At 38.6% G+C, this 16,868-nt stretch overlaps 1 protein-coding gene across 2 annotated transcripts in view; it reads left to right on the plus strand.

Annotated features, from left to right (window-relative positions):
• SIDT1 (SID1 transmembrane family member 1) overlaps positions 1-16,868 on the plus strand; it is a 71,157-nt gene that overhangs the window by 17,236 nt on the left and 37,053 nt on the right. For both annotated transcript variants that reach the window (XM_081940515.1, XM_081940516.1), the window contains exons 5-11: positions 1,635-1,736; positions 5,588-5,671; positions 8,188-8,281; positions 9,031-9,102; positions 9,574-9,667; positions 11,753-11,784; positions 16,437-16,508. In XM_081940515.1, the coding sequence (XP_081796641.1) occupies positions 1,635-1,736; positions 5,588-5,671; positions 8,188-8,281; positions 9,031-9,102; positions 9,574-9,667; positions 11,753-11,784; positions 16,437-16,508 (550 nt within the window). The remainder of the gene's footprint in view (positions 1-1,634; positions 1,737-5,587; positions 5,672-8,187; positions 8,282-9,030; positions 9,103-9,573; positions 9,668-11,752; positions 11,785-16,436; positions 16,509-16,868) is intronic.

The following is a 16,868-nucleotide window of genomic DNA, read 5'->3' on the forward strand; positions in this document are numbered from 1 at the left end:
TAATCACATGGTCATTAAGTGAATCCAGTCTCCTCCCTTGACTTTGCTTGTGGGAAGCCAGATGGGAAGGCTGCAAAGAGTGATCACTAAATATTTATATGAATGGCCTGATGGGAATTGTAGGCTTTTAATTGTTTTTTTTAAACAAAATTGTATTGGTTTTCAAATATATAGGGGAGGGTAAATAGGTATACAAAATTTTTTGGCAGCTTTCATACTGTTGGTAGAGATCCCAGCACGATACATCACTTCCGGGATCGGACGATGACGGACGTGTTTGTCCGCCGCTCGTCTCCCCGGTGGGTCCCTTAAAGGACACAGGAGGCCTTGTAGGGGGCTCCTGCCGAAGGGCGGCCGGCCGAGGCACCCCGCATGTGGCGGCAGCCAGCTGGGGTGCTTTTCGGCTTCGCCTAGGAGCTGGGGAGCGGAGTGGGGGCGAGAGACAGCATCGCGCTGTTCGCCCTCTCGTCGGATGGCTCCGGAGGCTAAAAGAAAAGTCGGAGAAGTGCAGCTGGAGACTGAAAGTGGGGATCCTGACCGATGCTCTTGGAGGACTTAGGAGATGTAGGCTTTTAATTGTTATCTATTTCCCCAACTGTTATTTTAAAAATGAGAATAATAAAATCCAATATGAAAATAAAAGTGAATGAAATGAAAGTAGACCATTTGGGGTCCTTAGAATGCCTTACGGAGCTGATTTGGTCCTTGGTTTTGTACCCCCCAAAGATATATTTTAATTGTACAGCAGTTAAAGCAAGGGGGAAAAGCTTTGATAACTGTATCAGGGCAGTACTGAGCGTTATAAAGGTATGGTGGAAAACAGGAAAACTTTTCCTTGATTATCCCAAATATGATTTTTCAAAGGGCAACTGGCTTTGTTTTTCCTTGAAGACGTTTCGCTTCTTTAGTTCTGAAGTTCTTTAAATATGGGGGAGCCCCATTTAACCAAGATACTCATGCTGATGCCACCATGTCTCTGGTCTGTGCCTGACTTGCCCTCTTGTTAACCATGGCCTGGATGACTGAGAATCTCTATAGACATTTCTTTCATTAAGTAAAAGTTTTGTCATAGCTTCCAAGCCATTAGAGAGATAATATTTTTTATTTTATTTTTATCTTCCCTTGAGATCAAAATTAAGCAATTATATATTCATGAACTGGAACTCTTCCAACCAGGCACTAACCAGCCCAAAGCTTGCTTTATTGTGGTGAAATTGTTGTATTGTGTAGTTATGACAGCAGTTCCCCGAGTGGCTAGTAGCTAAAAAACTTGCTTCATTTAGCATCCTTCTTACACATAATATACACTTTCACAGGGCCTCTGGTGGCTGAGAATCACTCTGGAATATGGGCTGTTATTGGTTGAGGGATTATTTATTGATTGTATTTATGGGATTAATTTTTGGTTGGGGTTTGGGTTTTACGCTGATTAACTATGTGGAGATCTCTTCTCATATTTAAAAAAAAAACCAGTAGAGCTCTACTTTAAATATTACCACTCAAGGGGCAAGTCAGGTACAGACTCAGAAGCATGATGGCATCAGCATGACTATTTTGGATAAATGGGGCTCACCCATATTTAAAGATTATCCTTATAGCAGAAAGGATCGTAAACATATTTTCTTCCTTCGTAGTACTTTTTGTACCAGTTCCCTCCTGATGTGGATTCTGTCATTGTCAGAGTGATTTCTAAGACAATCTATCCCTGCTCTGTGGTCTCCATCCAAGATATTGTGGTAAGTCCTGCTAGTTTATGATAGGCTATTTGAATATTGGAAGTGTTTGTCTTTGCTTATGGTACTATTGCTGCTCAATTTAACTGCGAATCAAATTTGGACCATTCCTGCATTCTGAGTCAAATTGGGCTGATTCTGACAGATCTGAGCTGCCTTCAAAGCAGGTAGATTCCAAATCTACATCCCAAAGTTGTTAGTGTTCACTTAGGACACAGAGAGAAAACAGTATGCCTGAAAACAAATATGACAAATATCCGGTTCAGAGAGGACGCATGCCGAGATAACCCTGAAAAAGGAATTCAAGGAAGGGTTACATTAGCATCTGCTTAGCCATGAAAGAAAAGAGGCGGTGAGAAAGAAGCTCAAGATTGTCCACCTTGATTTTCTTGGGTATAAGGACAGAAAGAAATTATAATCGGGCTTTCAAGATTCTGCTATCATTATTTGCAACCGGGTTCCAATATCCTTTGTAGAGGCGGTTTCCTGACTCGATCTTTCTCAGAGGACTGACAAAGTGGCTGGGGAGGAAGGGAGGACATTGTTTTTGTTAGTGACATTACTAACTTCCAGTAATAATAAGACTTAGCAAGAGCAGTGATGATAAAACAGCCTTGTTTTACTTTTGAAGTGTCTCACAAAGAAGCAGCAGGTGCTACTTAGGAGGGAAAGCTGTTTCTGCCTTATTGAGAGTCAGAGCTGTACAAACACAGAGTCTACATGGCCCAAATTTGTATTGTCCCCCCTTTTCCATAAGGCACAAATGATAGCGGATTTTCCTACCATACTAGAGTCATCCTTTCTGTGTAATTTGTTTTTCATTCCTCCCGTTCATTTCCTTCTTTCCTTCCCATTGGTTCCTCCATGTCTGTTCTTTTTTTCCCCTTTCCCAGTTCAGATCTCTCTTACCCACCTACCCCCATCTCACTCCCCCTGGCCCCCATTTCTGCTGCTTGGAGAGAACACAATGTTTATAGATACATGCATATATTTGTGTGACTTTGTACACACCTATGCAGAGAGTTCCTTGTGTAGCTTATTCAGGTAAAATTAATTTTTTGTCTTGGCTCAATCCTTTTCAAGAGTGTGGTTTTTATTCCCTCAGTGTGTGTGTGTGTGTGTGTGTGTGTACTCATATGTGTAGAACAGGGACGTGCGGTCAGGGGAGGCAGGGGAGGCAGAGCCTCACCTCTCTTCATGAAATAATAGTATGTAATATTATATTATAATATTATATACATCCGTCAGCCGTGCCCGGGAGCTGCTGAGGCAGAAATGTTGTTGGCGCTCCCGGATGACGAAGCCACGAAAGCGACTGGAGAACGACCTCGCTGCCCCTTTCGTTGCTTTCCCATTGAGGCGGCTGCGCTTTCACCCCGCTGAAGCCTTGCTGCCTCAATGGGAAAGCAGCGAAAGGGGCTTTCACCCCGCTGAAGCCTTGCTGCCTCAATGGGAAAGCAACGAAAGGGGCTGCGTTTTCACCACGCTGAAGCCTTGCTGCCTGCATGGGAAGCCGTCCTCACTGCCCCTTTCGCTGCTTTCCCATTCAGCAGCAAGGCTTCAGCTGGGTGAAAACGCAGCCCCTTTCGCTGCTTTCCCATTGAGGCAGCAAGGCTTCAGCGGGGTGAAAACGCAGCCCCTTTCGCTGCTTTCCCATTCAGCAGCAAGGCTTCAGCTGGGTGAAAACGCAGCCCCTTTCGCTGCTTTCCCATTGAGGCAGCAAGGCTTCAGCGGGGTGAAAACGCAGCCCCTTTCGCTGCTTTCCCATTGAGGCAGCAAGGCTTCAGCGGGGTGAAAACGCAGCCCCTTTCGCTGCTTTCCCATTGAGGCAGCAAGGCTTCAGCGAGGTGAAAACGCAGCCCCTTTCTTGCTTTCCCATTCAGCAGCAAGGCTTCAGCGAGGTGAAAACGCAGCCCCTTTCTTGCTTTCCCATTCAGGCAGCAAGGCTTCAGCGGGGTGAAAACGCAGCCCCTTTCTTGCTTTCCCATTCAGCAGCAAGGCTTCAGCAAGGTGAAAACGCAGCCCCTTTCTTGCTTTCCCATTCAGGCAGCAAGGCTTCAGCGGGGTGAAAACGCAGCCCCTTGCTGCCTCAATGGGAAAGCAGTGAAAGGGGCTGCGTTTTCACCCAGCTGAAGCCTTGCTGCTGAATGGGAAAGCAGCGAAAGGGGCTGCGCTTTCACCCCGCTGAAGCCTTGCTGCCTCAATGGGAAAGCAGCGAAAGGGGCTGCGCTTTCACCCCACTGAAGCCTTGCTGCCTCAATGGGAAAGCAGCGAAAGGGGCTGCGTTTTCAGCCCGCTGAAGCCTTGCTGCTGAATTGGAAAGCAGCGAAAGGGGCTGCGTTTTCACCCCGCTGAAGCCTTGCTGCTGAATGGGAAAGCAGCGAAAGGGGCTGCGTTTTCACCCCGCTGAAGCCTTGCTGCAGCAAGGCTTCAGCGGGGTGAAAGCGCAGCTGCCTGAATGGGAAAGCAACGAAAGGGCCAGCGAGGACGGCTTCCCATGCAGGCGGCAAGGCTTGAGCGGGGTGAAAGCGCAGCCCCTTCCGTTGCTTTCCCATTGAGGCGGCTGCTCTGTCACCCCGCTCAAGCCTTGCCGCCGGGCCCCACGGAGCTGCTTTTCCTGGGCAGCGATTGGTGAAGCTGCTTGACAACCACACAGCCGGCGCGCTGCCTCTCGGGTTGTTAGGAAGCAAACGCAAAGGAACCCACCGCCACGGGCCCGCGTTTGTGGGCGCCGGCGGCTGCAAGCCTTAGACAGGCTCTTCTTCTTCTTCCTCCTCTCCCACACCCCTGGGAAGCTCCTGCCCCCATTTTGTGCATCTCCCTCCCTCACCCCGATTTTTTTCTCGGAGTCGGCGGCTCGGGAAAGGCCCGCCCTGTAGGTGAGTCTCTCGTTGATGTGGGGCCATTCCCGGGAGCCAACGGGTTTTTTGCTGGCTGCCAAGGCAGGGCTTCGTTGAGGTGACAACGCTGAAGAAGCCGTGCAGGAGGAGTTAGGGGGATGCAGAAGGCCCGAGGGAGGCCTCTGGGGATTGGGCTTTGGGTTGGTGGAAGACGTTGAAGGAGTGGGGGGGGGAAGGGACTGGCGCCGGTGGAGGAAGCAAGGCTACGCGGATCAGTGCACTCCGCGGTCCCCTTAATGTTCACTCAGGAAGGTGGGGGCTGCCTCAGCCTCCTGCACACGTGGTCCCATTCCCCGCCTTCCTGATGACGTCACCAGCCTCACCAGCCATAACTCTCACCGCACGTCACTGGTGTAGAACTCCTTATCTTATCATATCTTACCTTACCTTACCTTACCTTATTTATTTATTTATTTATTTATTTATTTATTTATTTATTTATTTATTTATTTATTTTATTGTTACTTGTTTATAGGAATGGGTGGCATGTCTGCAAGTAGTTTTACCTAGATTTGGCAAACCTAAGCTGAGAAAGTGGGAAACCTGCTCATTGTACAGGTGTTTTGTCTGTGTTTGTGAGTTGTTTCTTCTCTAGTATTCATTTTGGGAGAAGGGTTCTTTGAACTTCAGTATCATCTTCCATCCTGATAAAGGTGCTGTGTAACAGTACCATGTGTTCTTTAATCATTCTTTCTTCTAGGCAGAAACATTAAAAAAAGGTATACAAATTAAGCAATCTCAAAGTGGCTCGAACTGGGAGCAACTGAATTGCTCTGTGATGTAATGAAACTTGGGAATGAAGATGAAGGTCTATAACAATTTGAATGGCCCTGCCTGAACTGAAATGTGATCGAGAGAAGGAGAGAATCGGGAAGGCCTGCCAGGAATCTATTTCAGTAACCAAATATACACAAGCAGAGGTAGTTCTCTAATCAGCTTCTTCATCTGTTGCAGTGTCCCGTTTATGATTTGGATTATAATGTGGAATTTAATGGAGTTTACCAATCCATGACAAAGCAGGCAGCCCTCACTGTGCAGGTGAGTGGATGGTGCTGTCTACTGTAGTCAGTCTGCTTTTGTTGGAGGGGGCAATTAGGTTGATCAGGATTGTCTGCAGTCAATCATGTAGATGGAGAGAGACATTTTAGAAGGTGGAAACCTGGCCGGGAAAATCTGTCCATATTTAGGGAGAGGAGCATGGGGAAATTGGCAAGCATAGGAGAGGGCAGGCAATTCTGAGCCAGGAGAAGTTGATTTCAGGCAAATGAGGAATGATTTAGAAATGTGGGACAAGTGTAACAAAGGGAGGGAGAAGGAATCAATTGTAAAGAAAAACATAAGAATATTGTACGTTTCCTTGAGGTTGAATACATCTACACTATATGCACACAAAAACATACCTGCAAACAGTTGAGAAGTCTCAAGCGGTTAATTTTCATTAGGAATACTAGTAAGAGCATGGTCACTAAACCAGAGATAGCCAATGATCTTGAGTGAAGAGGCATATTTGGAGTTTTGAGAAAATGTTGAGGGAAGCATCAACACAGAATCATGGCCCATTGGACCACTTTGGCAGCTCCAGAATACACCAAGCGTTCCAATGTTTGAAAGCACAAATGGTTCTTCTCGGGGACATGAGTTCCTTCCTTAGAAAATAATTAGGGTTGAAATAGGTAACTTAAACCTCTTGGGACCTCAAGACCCTCTTTTCTGTATTAAGATCTTAACTCCAATTTTATTTTAAATGTTTAGTTATACAATAGTTTACTGTGGTCTTCAACCAGCATAAAGTAAAAATGTAGGGATTATGAAATTAATAGCTATGACCTGAAAACAGTCTGTGGAGATAGTGAGTTAAAAGATATCAGTTAGTATTAAAAGTTAAAAGATGGCAAAATAAAAGCTGCAAATGTTTATAAAATTAAGAACTACAAAAAAGCTCTATGGTTAACTAAAATGAAAGTGTAATTAAAACTAAGTGTTGAATAAAATAAAATATACTATAATTGCAAAAACATTTAAAGGAAAAAAGTCATTCAAATTCAGTTTAGTGAGAAGCTATAGAACTGAATAACCAAGAAATAGCAGGATAATAATTATAGATTAGATTAGATTTATTAGATTTATAGACCGCCCCCTCTCCCCGAAGGGACTCGGGGAATTATGACTGATTAGCTTAGCTGGAACTCACTACCTGGCAAATTTTGCACACTATGCAATGCAAAACCTGGCAACATTATGTTAAGAGAGAATTGCACTCAGAGAGCATACACAATAAGTCATATACAATGGCCTGGGAAAATACAGATGGTTGTGTAAAATGGGCAGGAAAGAAGGACAGAATCATAGGGCTGGAAGGAATCTTGGAAGCCTTCTAGCCCAATGTAGCCCAAGGTAGAAGATTTTATTTCATCACATAGTTGGTGGCATCTTGAAAGCACAGATGTTCTCGGAAGAGGATCTTTCTTTTATCTTTCATCTAGCACAGCAAAAGAAAGGGCATTGTAGAGAGCCAGACCTTTCTGTGGTGTAGGAGCTGTGTAAGACATGCAGCTCCTGTTAATATACATATTACGGTAGGAATCCTAACTAAAATAATGTTATTGATTTGCTTATGTTCAGTTATCAACAATCATAAATGCATTTCATTTTTTTAAAAAATGAATTAAATTACATTAAAAACCTGAAACAATAATGTGAAAGCGCACCAGCAATGATCATTGATAAGAATTTTACAATCTTCTTACACTTCTTTCCATTTTGCATTCGTTATAGGCAATTTAAAGAATGTACTGGCTTACAGTGTTGCTTATCCAGGAAAGATAAATTTGTTAGGGTTAAGGTCACTTGATTTCATATTAATCTAGTCAACTCTGCAAAGAATATTTATGACACGTGATTCTTGTCCCATAATACATGGGCATAATAAATAATGGGCACAGGATCTACTTACATATTTGTATAGGTCACAGTATCACATCTGTGGACCTGCTTTTGCAATGTTCATAATAATATATCTTGATGTTGGATTATCTGTACATATTGGCAGGATTTTATTTTTTTCTTTAAAAAATATAGGAAATCTTTCATTTTATATTAAAGGAACTAGCTTAGAAGTAGACTCCTTTTTTCACCTCTTCTGTTGTTTTAGAGTCACTACTGGCCAATCATAGCTACTGTATGGTAAATCTTTGGAATTCTGGATAATTTCTATCTAATCATTTCCTCTTTCACAAGAAAAGACTATAAAAATAAAATAAAAGGATTTTCTTTCTCTGGGCATTGTGTATGTCAGTCACTGTTATGATTTCATTTATTGCCTAGATCTCTAAAAAAACTGACTTCACAATAATCAAAAAGAAGAAGAATTGCTTTTATTTCAATTTACTTCTAGAAGGATTAAAATTTACTCTTTTTTTAAGAAGACAAGTGGGGATCTCCCAATATGGGGAATCAACTGCCTCCTGTTTCTCCTCTCCCTTACTGCCCAGTTATCTTTCTTAACTAAAGTTGCCTAAAAGCATTAAAAATTATTATGTTTTTATATTCCACAGAAAAAGGACTTCCCAAGCAAACAGTTTTTTGTTGTATTTGTCATAAAGCCAGAGGACTATGCCTGTGGTGGTTCAAGGCCATTCTCCATTCAAGGTAGGTGAGTTATGATCAAGAAGGCCAGGAAGAATACTATCTCTCAATGTTTCTGTTTTGGTCATTGTAGTTATCCTACCTAGACTGTCGTGGCAATCACAATGAGACATGCATTTGTTACATAAAATTTAATTTCTTGAAATAAGTCAAACAAGGTTCTGGGAAATGGAAGCAAGAGTTTCCAGTTGGGCACGCTTTTATGACACTCTGAAGACACACTGACTGAAGTATGAAATAGTGTGTCCACTCAAGCTCTCACTTTAAATGCAGTGTCTTCTGCTCTGACTGCCTTTCATGCTGATCTGGACATGTAAGACAGTGTGAGTCAAGATACCTTCACAATATAAGGAGTGGTGGCTCAGTTTTTTATCTTTCTAATTCAGAAACAGAGTGTGACCTACACAGATCACTATGGCAATAATGGGGAGTCTTTGGGCCGACTAAGGCTGCTTCCTCTTATTTAGGATAGAGGAAAGACCATTTAGTTGAGAACTCTATCTTGAGAAACTTAGGCCTTAATTAGCAGCAAGGCTTTCCTTCCAGAATAGGAAGCTCAAAGCCACAAGCAAATGTATGTTCTCCCTCTCTCTCCCTCCCTCTCCCCTCTCTCCATTCAAGAATTCTCAGCTATTGAATATCTTTCTTTCTGGAAGCCATGGTCTAGTAGAGATCTCATGACTTGCAAACTTTCTGCATGATCAAATCATATGTATGTACATGCATGTATGTATTATGTTACTCTTTTTCAGGAAAGACCAACTACACATGGAACCTTCAACGAATGAAGCATCTTGAAGTGACAGTGTTACCTTCAGTTAAAGGTCTTGAAACATAATTCTGTATTTTCTTAAAGTTAACTAAAACCAATGAAGCATTACTATCACTACAAATACGGTTTTATTAAAATAATACAAAATAAGGCATAACATACTCAGGTGATATTATGAGATTACACACACTTGCAAGTGCTAACTGATCATTTGATTCTCTCATCCTTCAATTTGCTGTAATTCTACCTGGCACAGATTTTCACTTGTGTACAAATACTGGATTTTGAAGAAATGTTTTCTTTAGAACCACCGAATAGAACAGATGTCAAAGTCTTGATTGCAAATTACCTTACAAATCTATCTTCCAAGTGGAGAATAATATTGAGGATTTCACATAGTAAGAGGAAGAACTGAGCATTTACCATTAATACCTGAAATTGGAGGGGCGAACAACATAGTAACAGTAAAGTGGATTATAATTTCTTCACTTATTAATGATATATCCTTGTGTCTTTTTCCTAGGAACTGTTTATGTACATGCCATCCTTTTCAGTTTTCTGACTTTCTTCTCCTTCTATCTGGGTGCACTAGTGGTTGGATTTGTGCAATATATCAGGTACATAGAACATTTAGCACCGTTTAATAAAGCATATCTCCAGGTGTTTAGGCTGTATGATGGTATAACATATGATACAGGCACAACACCTGCTTTGGACTATGAAAACTTGCAATAGACTAATTAAGAAACTCTTGTACTGTATGTAGATGAACGGTTGTGATGACATTAGCACAATAACAATAATCAGGAATGTGACTGCTTTTATAAAACAGTATAGAGACAAAATGAATTTTCTGATTGTCCTTCTTTCATATCTACTAGTATTCAATTGCTTAATGTCTGTCATAGAAATAATAAACAAACTGTTTGTCTGGACCATATGTGGTACATCTTTAGATGTTAATTTCCTTCCAACAATGTGGTTCATCACAGTATTAATCTCTAGCCAAAAAGGAACTACTGTTAGACATAAAAGCACATTCAGTGATGTCCCTTCATATTTATTGCCTCTCCAGCATAGAAAAAATGATCAAGAAGAGTTCAATATGTCCCAAAGATTCGATTTGATTTTTAAATCATAAAATATTTAATTTTACATTTCTTAAAGCTTTTGTTTTCTTATATACATACCGCAATTCTGTACTCCATACTACTTATATACTATGGACATTTATTTGAATATTAGTGTTTAATTTTCCTATAATACTGAATTATTGGTTTAGTCTAGGTAAACACTTTGTTGGTCAAACTTTGCCTAGAACAGATAAAAATTCCACTTCAGTGCCAAATAAGGAACATAACAAATGACTCAATTTAAGATATTGATATTTGGCAGTTTATTTTGGGGTACTTTTTTAAATGTTTGAAAATATCCTTACACTAATTAATTAAAAAGACTTTAATTAGTTTAAAAAACATTTTTCTAAAAATAAAAAATCCAAATTTTCCTTCATTTCTAAATAAACATTATTCCAGTGAGTCTACTTTTTATGATAATGAAAACCAGATTTTTAATTTCTTACCTAGAAAGGACCACATGTCAAATTATATTAAATATTGGAAACATAATAAAATTTCTACTGTAATTAGCTCTAAGAACATACAGGAACTTTAAATGTATTTAATAACATATCTTAACATGAGACCACAATGGAACATGTTTAAGATATACCCAATAATTTCATTCTGATGCAGTCTTGGTATGTCTTAAAATTAGGAAAAGTAAAATCATAATTTTCTTGTAAGGATGTAGTTTTGAAAGCATCTTGAATATTTATTATTTCTTTATGGTTTAGTTAAGTTTTAAAAACTATTTCAATGGAACCAAAGTAAACATAACTCTCAAATGTGAATCTAGAAGCTATTTTTATTTTCACTACATTTACTTATTCCCCCAAACTCAGGGTTAATTTCTCTATCTCTCTAGCTCACCTTTCACTAGGGTGAAACAATTTGCTGATTTATTTTGAAATCATTTTTGTCATTTTGTCATTATTTGTTATATACTGTGAATATTTACCATATTGAAAAATCTCTACAAAAATGATACAAAATGTGACAATCATTTAAAATACTCAAAATATTATCTGCATATAAAATATTGCATTCATCTTTATGATATATGATATCATATATTGTTCCATTAGAATGTCATCACATTGTTTTATGGAACGTATCAGCGGTTCCAAAACCAAACTAAATATAGGTGAACATAAATGGCATCCTTGACATGTATCTTTTTGCTTTTCCTAACAAGAAATAATCCTATTCATAATCACCCAAACAAAGATAATTAAAATGTGTAACAAAAAAACCATGTAACCAAAAAAATCAGTTTATGTTAGCAAAGGCTTTTTGCAATCACCTTTTTGTAAGGATAATAAATCCAACAAACAAAAGATATCAGATGTTTTAAATCCTTTTATAAATCCAAATTGTGCAGGATATATTCTTGAACCTTTGTGCCAAAGTAGCTGTTGTTTTTTTTTAGTGGCAGAACAATGAAAATGGTTATTCAAAATGATCTTGCCAATTTTTAAAATAACTATTATATAAATGTTATAATTTTATTATAAATAGTTGCCTTTTACTATTTAGAGCCATTAATGACATCTATATGGTTATATTTGTGCTTGATTTCAGATTTCGTAGGAAAACATCAAAACTTGATGATGGTAATTATGCTAATATATTGTGTTGCTAGTATACAGTTGGAAGACACGTCAGGAGTTACTAAGTTCCAAGTGGACCTAAACATCAACATCAATATATTTTTGGTTGGGGATGCTGTAAGGCTCTGTACAATCATTGCTGTGGATTAATGCCTTGAAGGACCCAATGTCCCAGAGAAAGTGCAAATAAGGGATAGGTGCAGAGATGGGTTCCTACCAGTTTGGCATATAGTGGTATGCTGGCCTGGGTCATAGAACCGGCAGCGACCCAAGCTGGCCACACCCCCGAACCAGTTCCCTGGTCACCGCCATCACTGCCACCATCTTTTTTTGGCCAATTTCCTTTGGCCAATTTCCTTTGAACTACGCATGCGTACGCATCCAGTGTGTGTGCGTGCGCGCAAGCCGTGCACACGAGCAAATCGACAATAATGTCAGCTGAACCCCACCCCTGGATAGGTGACTATTGATATGAATGTTTATCTTTAAATTCCATTATTTCCTAACTTTCATGCAGTTTCTGCAATAAAATCTGGAATCCTCATCAAATTGATTCTTTTTCCATCTTTTGTTTCTCTCTCTCATCCTTAAGCCATGTGGTTGTGAAGTGCAAAGACACTTACTACATCACTTAGTGATGGCAATCCTGTCCATCCCTGATCAGTTGTTAATCAAATCCCAGCCAGTCATTAAGTGAAGACCCATTCTGTTCCAGGCTATTCCCATCCTCCTTCCAGACACTCCATCTGATTTATCAAAATCTTATGTTGAACTATTTAATGTTTATATATACCTATTTCCCTGGCTCAACTGATAAGGAAGAGAACCCGTGGCTTAGTGGTTAAGACTCCTGCCTAAGATATATACAGCCCGGGTTCTAATCCCAGTAAGGGTATGGCTAGCTGATGAGAGCTAATTAGCTCGAAATAGATCTATCCTAGTCTCCCTTTATTTATTTATCAGTACAATTACAACACAAATATAAAAAGGCAACAGTAAAAATAAAAAATATGGTTTTCTGCCTGCATGGTCTTTGTGATAAGCCGAAGGACAGAAAGAGGGAGTAGTGACCTTCCTCCCATATTTAGTCATACCAGGGGTTGTAACACAAATACATACCTATTTCCCTGGCTCAACTGATAAGGAAGAGAACCCGTGGCTTAGTGGTTAAGACTCCTGCCTAAGATATATACAGCCCGGGTTCTAATCCCAGTAAGGGTATGGCTAGCTGATGAGAGCTAATTAGCTCGAAATAGATCTATCCTAGTCTCCCTTTATTTATTTATCAGTACAATTACAACATATATATATATATATATATATGTATGTATGTATGTATGTATGTATGTATGTATGTATGTATGTATGTATATCTGTCTGTCTGTCTGTCTATCTATCTATATATGTTTTTATTTTTTAAACAAACAAAACATGTAACATAAAAACATCTCCCATTCTGTTCAGTGTGTCAATTGGTTACAAGGATTTTGTGCATCCTTTCCGTAGTCATCCCTTAAATTTTATATAAAATCACATATTGTCAATCAAGTATATTTGTATACATTATTATTATAGTACTTCATTTGTTTGACTGTCACTATTGTTTCTTCATTTTAAACGAGGTATGTTAAATATGGGTTTATTTATATTACAATAATTCCTTACATCATCTTCAACATGTCCAATAATAAGTTTTTTTTAATATATCATATTTTAAATCTTTCTATTATTTTGGTGGTGTTAACATTCCCTAATAAATTTTCAATTCCATATTTTTTTTAATCTAACCACCTATTAAATTGATCCCATGTCCTATAAAATTGTTCTTCTTCTTTAATTTCATATGTCAACTTATTCATTTTCGCACATTCCATTGCTCATATCATCAATCTAATATATATGCATATAATTATTATGATTATTAAACATTCATTGAATATAGCTATTATTACATCCGTTTTATGTGAAGCATACTAAATTTAAAATAAATGTATATTATGACATTTCATTAAATCACCCTGGACTCATCCAATGGTGTTACATTCTTTGTATTCTATTCTATATAGAATTGTTTATCTTTTATTTTTTAAAAAAGGATTTTCCACATCATTTCCATGGTCCTCATTTACAGCTTATATAAAATTCCATATATCACTCTAATATATATAAATGCATTATTATCATTATTAATCATTTATTTGACTATAACTATTATTACTTTGTCTTATACATAATACTCAAAGTTTTGAATTTTTTGAACTCTATCTTCAAGTTTCATCGTTGTTTCATCAATATCCTCAACTCTTCCCTCCATTATTTCTGTTCTTTGTTCTATAATCCCCAGATTCTTTTCAATTCTTTCTGTGCTTATTAGGACTTTTTGAATTTCTAGCATGATTCTTTGCAAAGTTATTTCCTCTTCTTCATATTGCGCCATTTTTCCAGGTTGTAAACAATGCCACTAGGACATCCAAAGACTTTTTGCTAAATTCAGTGTAATCTTTCAAGTCAGGGCTTTCTCTTTACTTCAAAAGAGCACCTAAACAAGATATGATTTCCTCTCTGTCCCTTTTGGTAAGCAAATCCAATGGCCTTGAAATAGCAGATGTAACCAAGCCTCCAGCCTCTAGATGGCAGTGTTACTTCTTTTTCCTCTGTTTTAGCTCTCTTTAAGCTCTGAGTTTGAAAAGAGGAAAAAAAATGTTTAAAATGCTTAGCAATTCCGATCCAGCCGAACCTTCAGAAGGAAGAGATTCTTAGTCCACAAATACAAATAATGGAGAAAAATAGAGGAAGAAGGAAAAAAAGACCAGTCCAATTTAAAAGTAAGAGGCATTTGAAAAATTCCTCCATAAAAAGAAACAAAATTAAAGAAAAAAGGATAACACAATAGTTATAATTCAGGCTAATCCACCACTTACTGTCTTCTATCTTCAATTTTAACTTTACTCTAAGTCTTTTGGGTGTTCTCTTCTCTAATAGTAAAATTTATCTCACAAATTTCGACACACTCTCTCTCCTGCTCAGCTTCCATTCAGGGGTTTGTCCCAACCTTATGCATCTTAAAATGGCTGCTTCTCTTGTAGCCGGCAAAAAGAGCTTTCTCCTGGATCAATCTTTGCGATGTCCCTGAGATCAGCAGGACATGCTCTTCTCTATTACCATCTCTACAGGTCAGTTTAGGTCCAAAAGGACCGTCCAGCCTAATAGAGTTATCAACAGCAATCCTGGAGCTCCAAGATTGCATGTTGTGTTGTAGCAACGTCAGCCCCGCTAACTATTTAATTTTCTTTGGTTGTATGCCAGTCAGAAATCTCATCTAAACTTTATTCATCAGATACAGTGTATAGATACTACCCTGGATATCATTAAAATTTGCCAATTTTTTCTCCAAACAACAAATCAGAGGAATTTTAACATTCAGGTATGCTCAAAACTCTACATGGTGCAAAAATATAGTGCAGCCAGGGGAGCTACAATATCACTACAGTCTCTTCCATTTCATTCTCTTTAGGCTTAGTTTCTGCTGATTTTCATCTTCTGGTAGGATGAGGTAACTTATATGAATTATTGAAGATGGCCTTTTCTATTTCCTTGCCCAAACCAACTGCTTATCTGAAAGGCCGAGGGAGGTGTTTGTTGACTCTTTTTCACCAAAGAACAAGCAACCTCTACTATCAAGGGATTTTTGTAATCTCAATGGCCCTGACCTTTTCTTCATTTTTCTTTTTGTACTGAGATGGATAATTCTCCTTGATATAGATTATAGATTATAAAGCTATGAAATTATATGAGCAAGAAAAGGGGATATTGTATTTTCATCCCTCTACCATCATTAATGTCTCATGTGAGCTATCTCAATCTATATCACATTGCTCAGTTTGTACCTGGGTGTTTTATCCTTGGGGTGGACAAGCTTCTGCCTTAGTGTATTCTTGGGTTTGAAGTTTGCACGTATGTTCTATTGGTTGAAGATCCTCTTGAGCTTTTCTGATATTCCTGCAACATATGAAGGACAACAATAAACAAAGCAATGTTGTCATTCCATACATTGCAGGAATAGCAGTAAAGCTCAAGAGGATGTTCAGCCAACACAGCATACTCTGAAAACTTCAAACATATATTATAATCATTAAATATAAGTAAACAATTTTATAGACAACAGGTAATAATTTATGAAGTAACTTTTAGGAAATAAATTTATTTCTTACAATACAGAAAACTATAAACATTTAATTCATAAGTTCTTTATAATGTGAATTCATTAGGTGACTTGTGCATTCTGATTCCCCCAAAGTAGGAATATTGTTTTCTGTTGCATGAGTTGGTCAAAAAATTGAAAATGTGGCAATTAAGAGGATTCCTCAGCCTGAATGGTCCATCCCTGAATTCTTGAGATAGCTCAAGGATTCTGCTCTGGGCTTGGTCCTCCACCTTCCTTATCAAGGATTCCTTTTTTGTATTTGCTATTTTCAGAAAATTGGGTTGTCATCAACTGATAGTAACAGAGGGTATAACATACTGCTTGGCAATGTCTAAAGCCAAGTCTAAAGAAGGAGACATCTCTTTTCAATTCAAAATAGTTGGTTATTCTCTCTGTTGGACCCTTTGGGAAATGAAAGTAAAAAGCCATTCTTTATTGGTTTACCTTGTAGGTCCAGGGACTATGACTTCTTCTCATCCTATCACTGCCAGCACCCCTGAAGGAAGCAGCTATGGAGCTATAGGTATAGTAATTCTTCAGCTCACAGATGTTTGCTATGTCTATATCATGTATGTAGCTAGTAAAAATAGTGCATTTATGTCTATGAGCTGTTGCTTGAAGTTGAGGGCAAATTTGTCATTTTCAGTTTTGTTTCTCATCTTTTCTGCTGTATTTTTGTTTTAGTCCACTTCTGTCCAAATATTTGTGTTCTTTTTTCACATACACATATTTTTAATACTCTTGGTCTAATGTGGAGGGAGTCATCTTTCCACAACTGGAAAGATAATTGTTAGTCTCAAAATCATGTAAAATGGGAAGAGGCATGGTACATGCTGTGTATGACAGAGTCAAGATTTTCAGCAGCAGTAGCTCTGATGATGTT

This window comes from Natrix helvetica (genome assembly GCF_964273705.1).
Source record: "Natrix helvetica genome assembly, chromosome: 2".
In the NCBI taxonomy this organism is placed as follows: Eukaryota; Metazoa; Chordata; class Lepidosauria; order Squamata; family Natricidae; genus Natrix; species Natrix helvetica.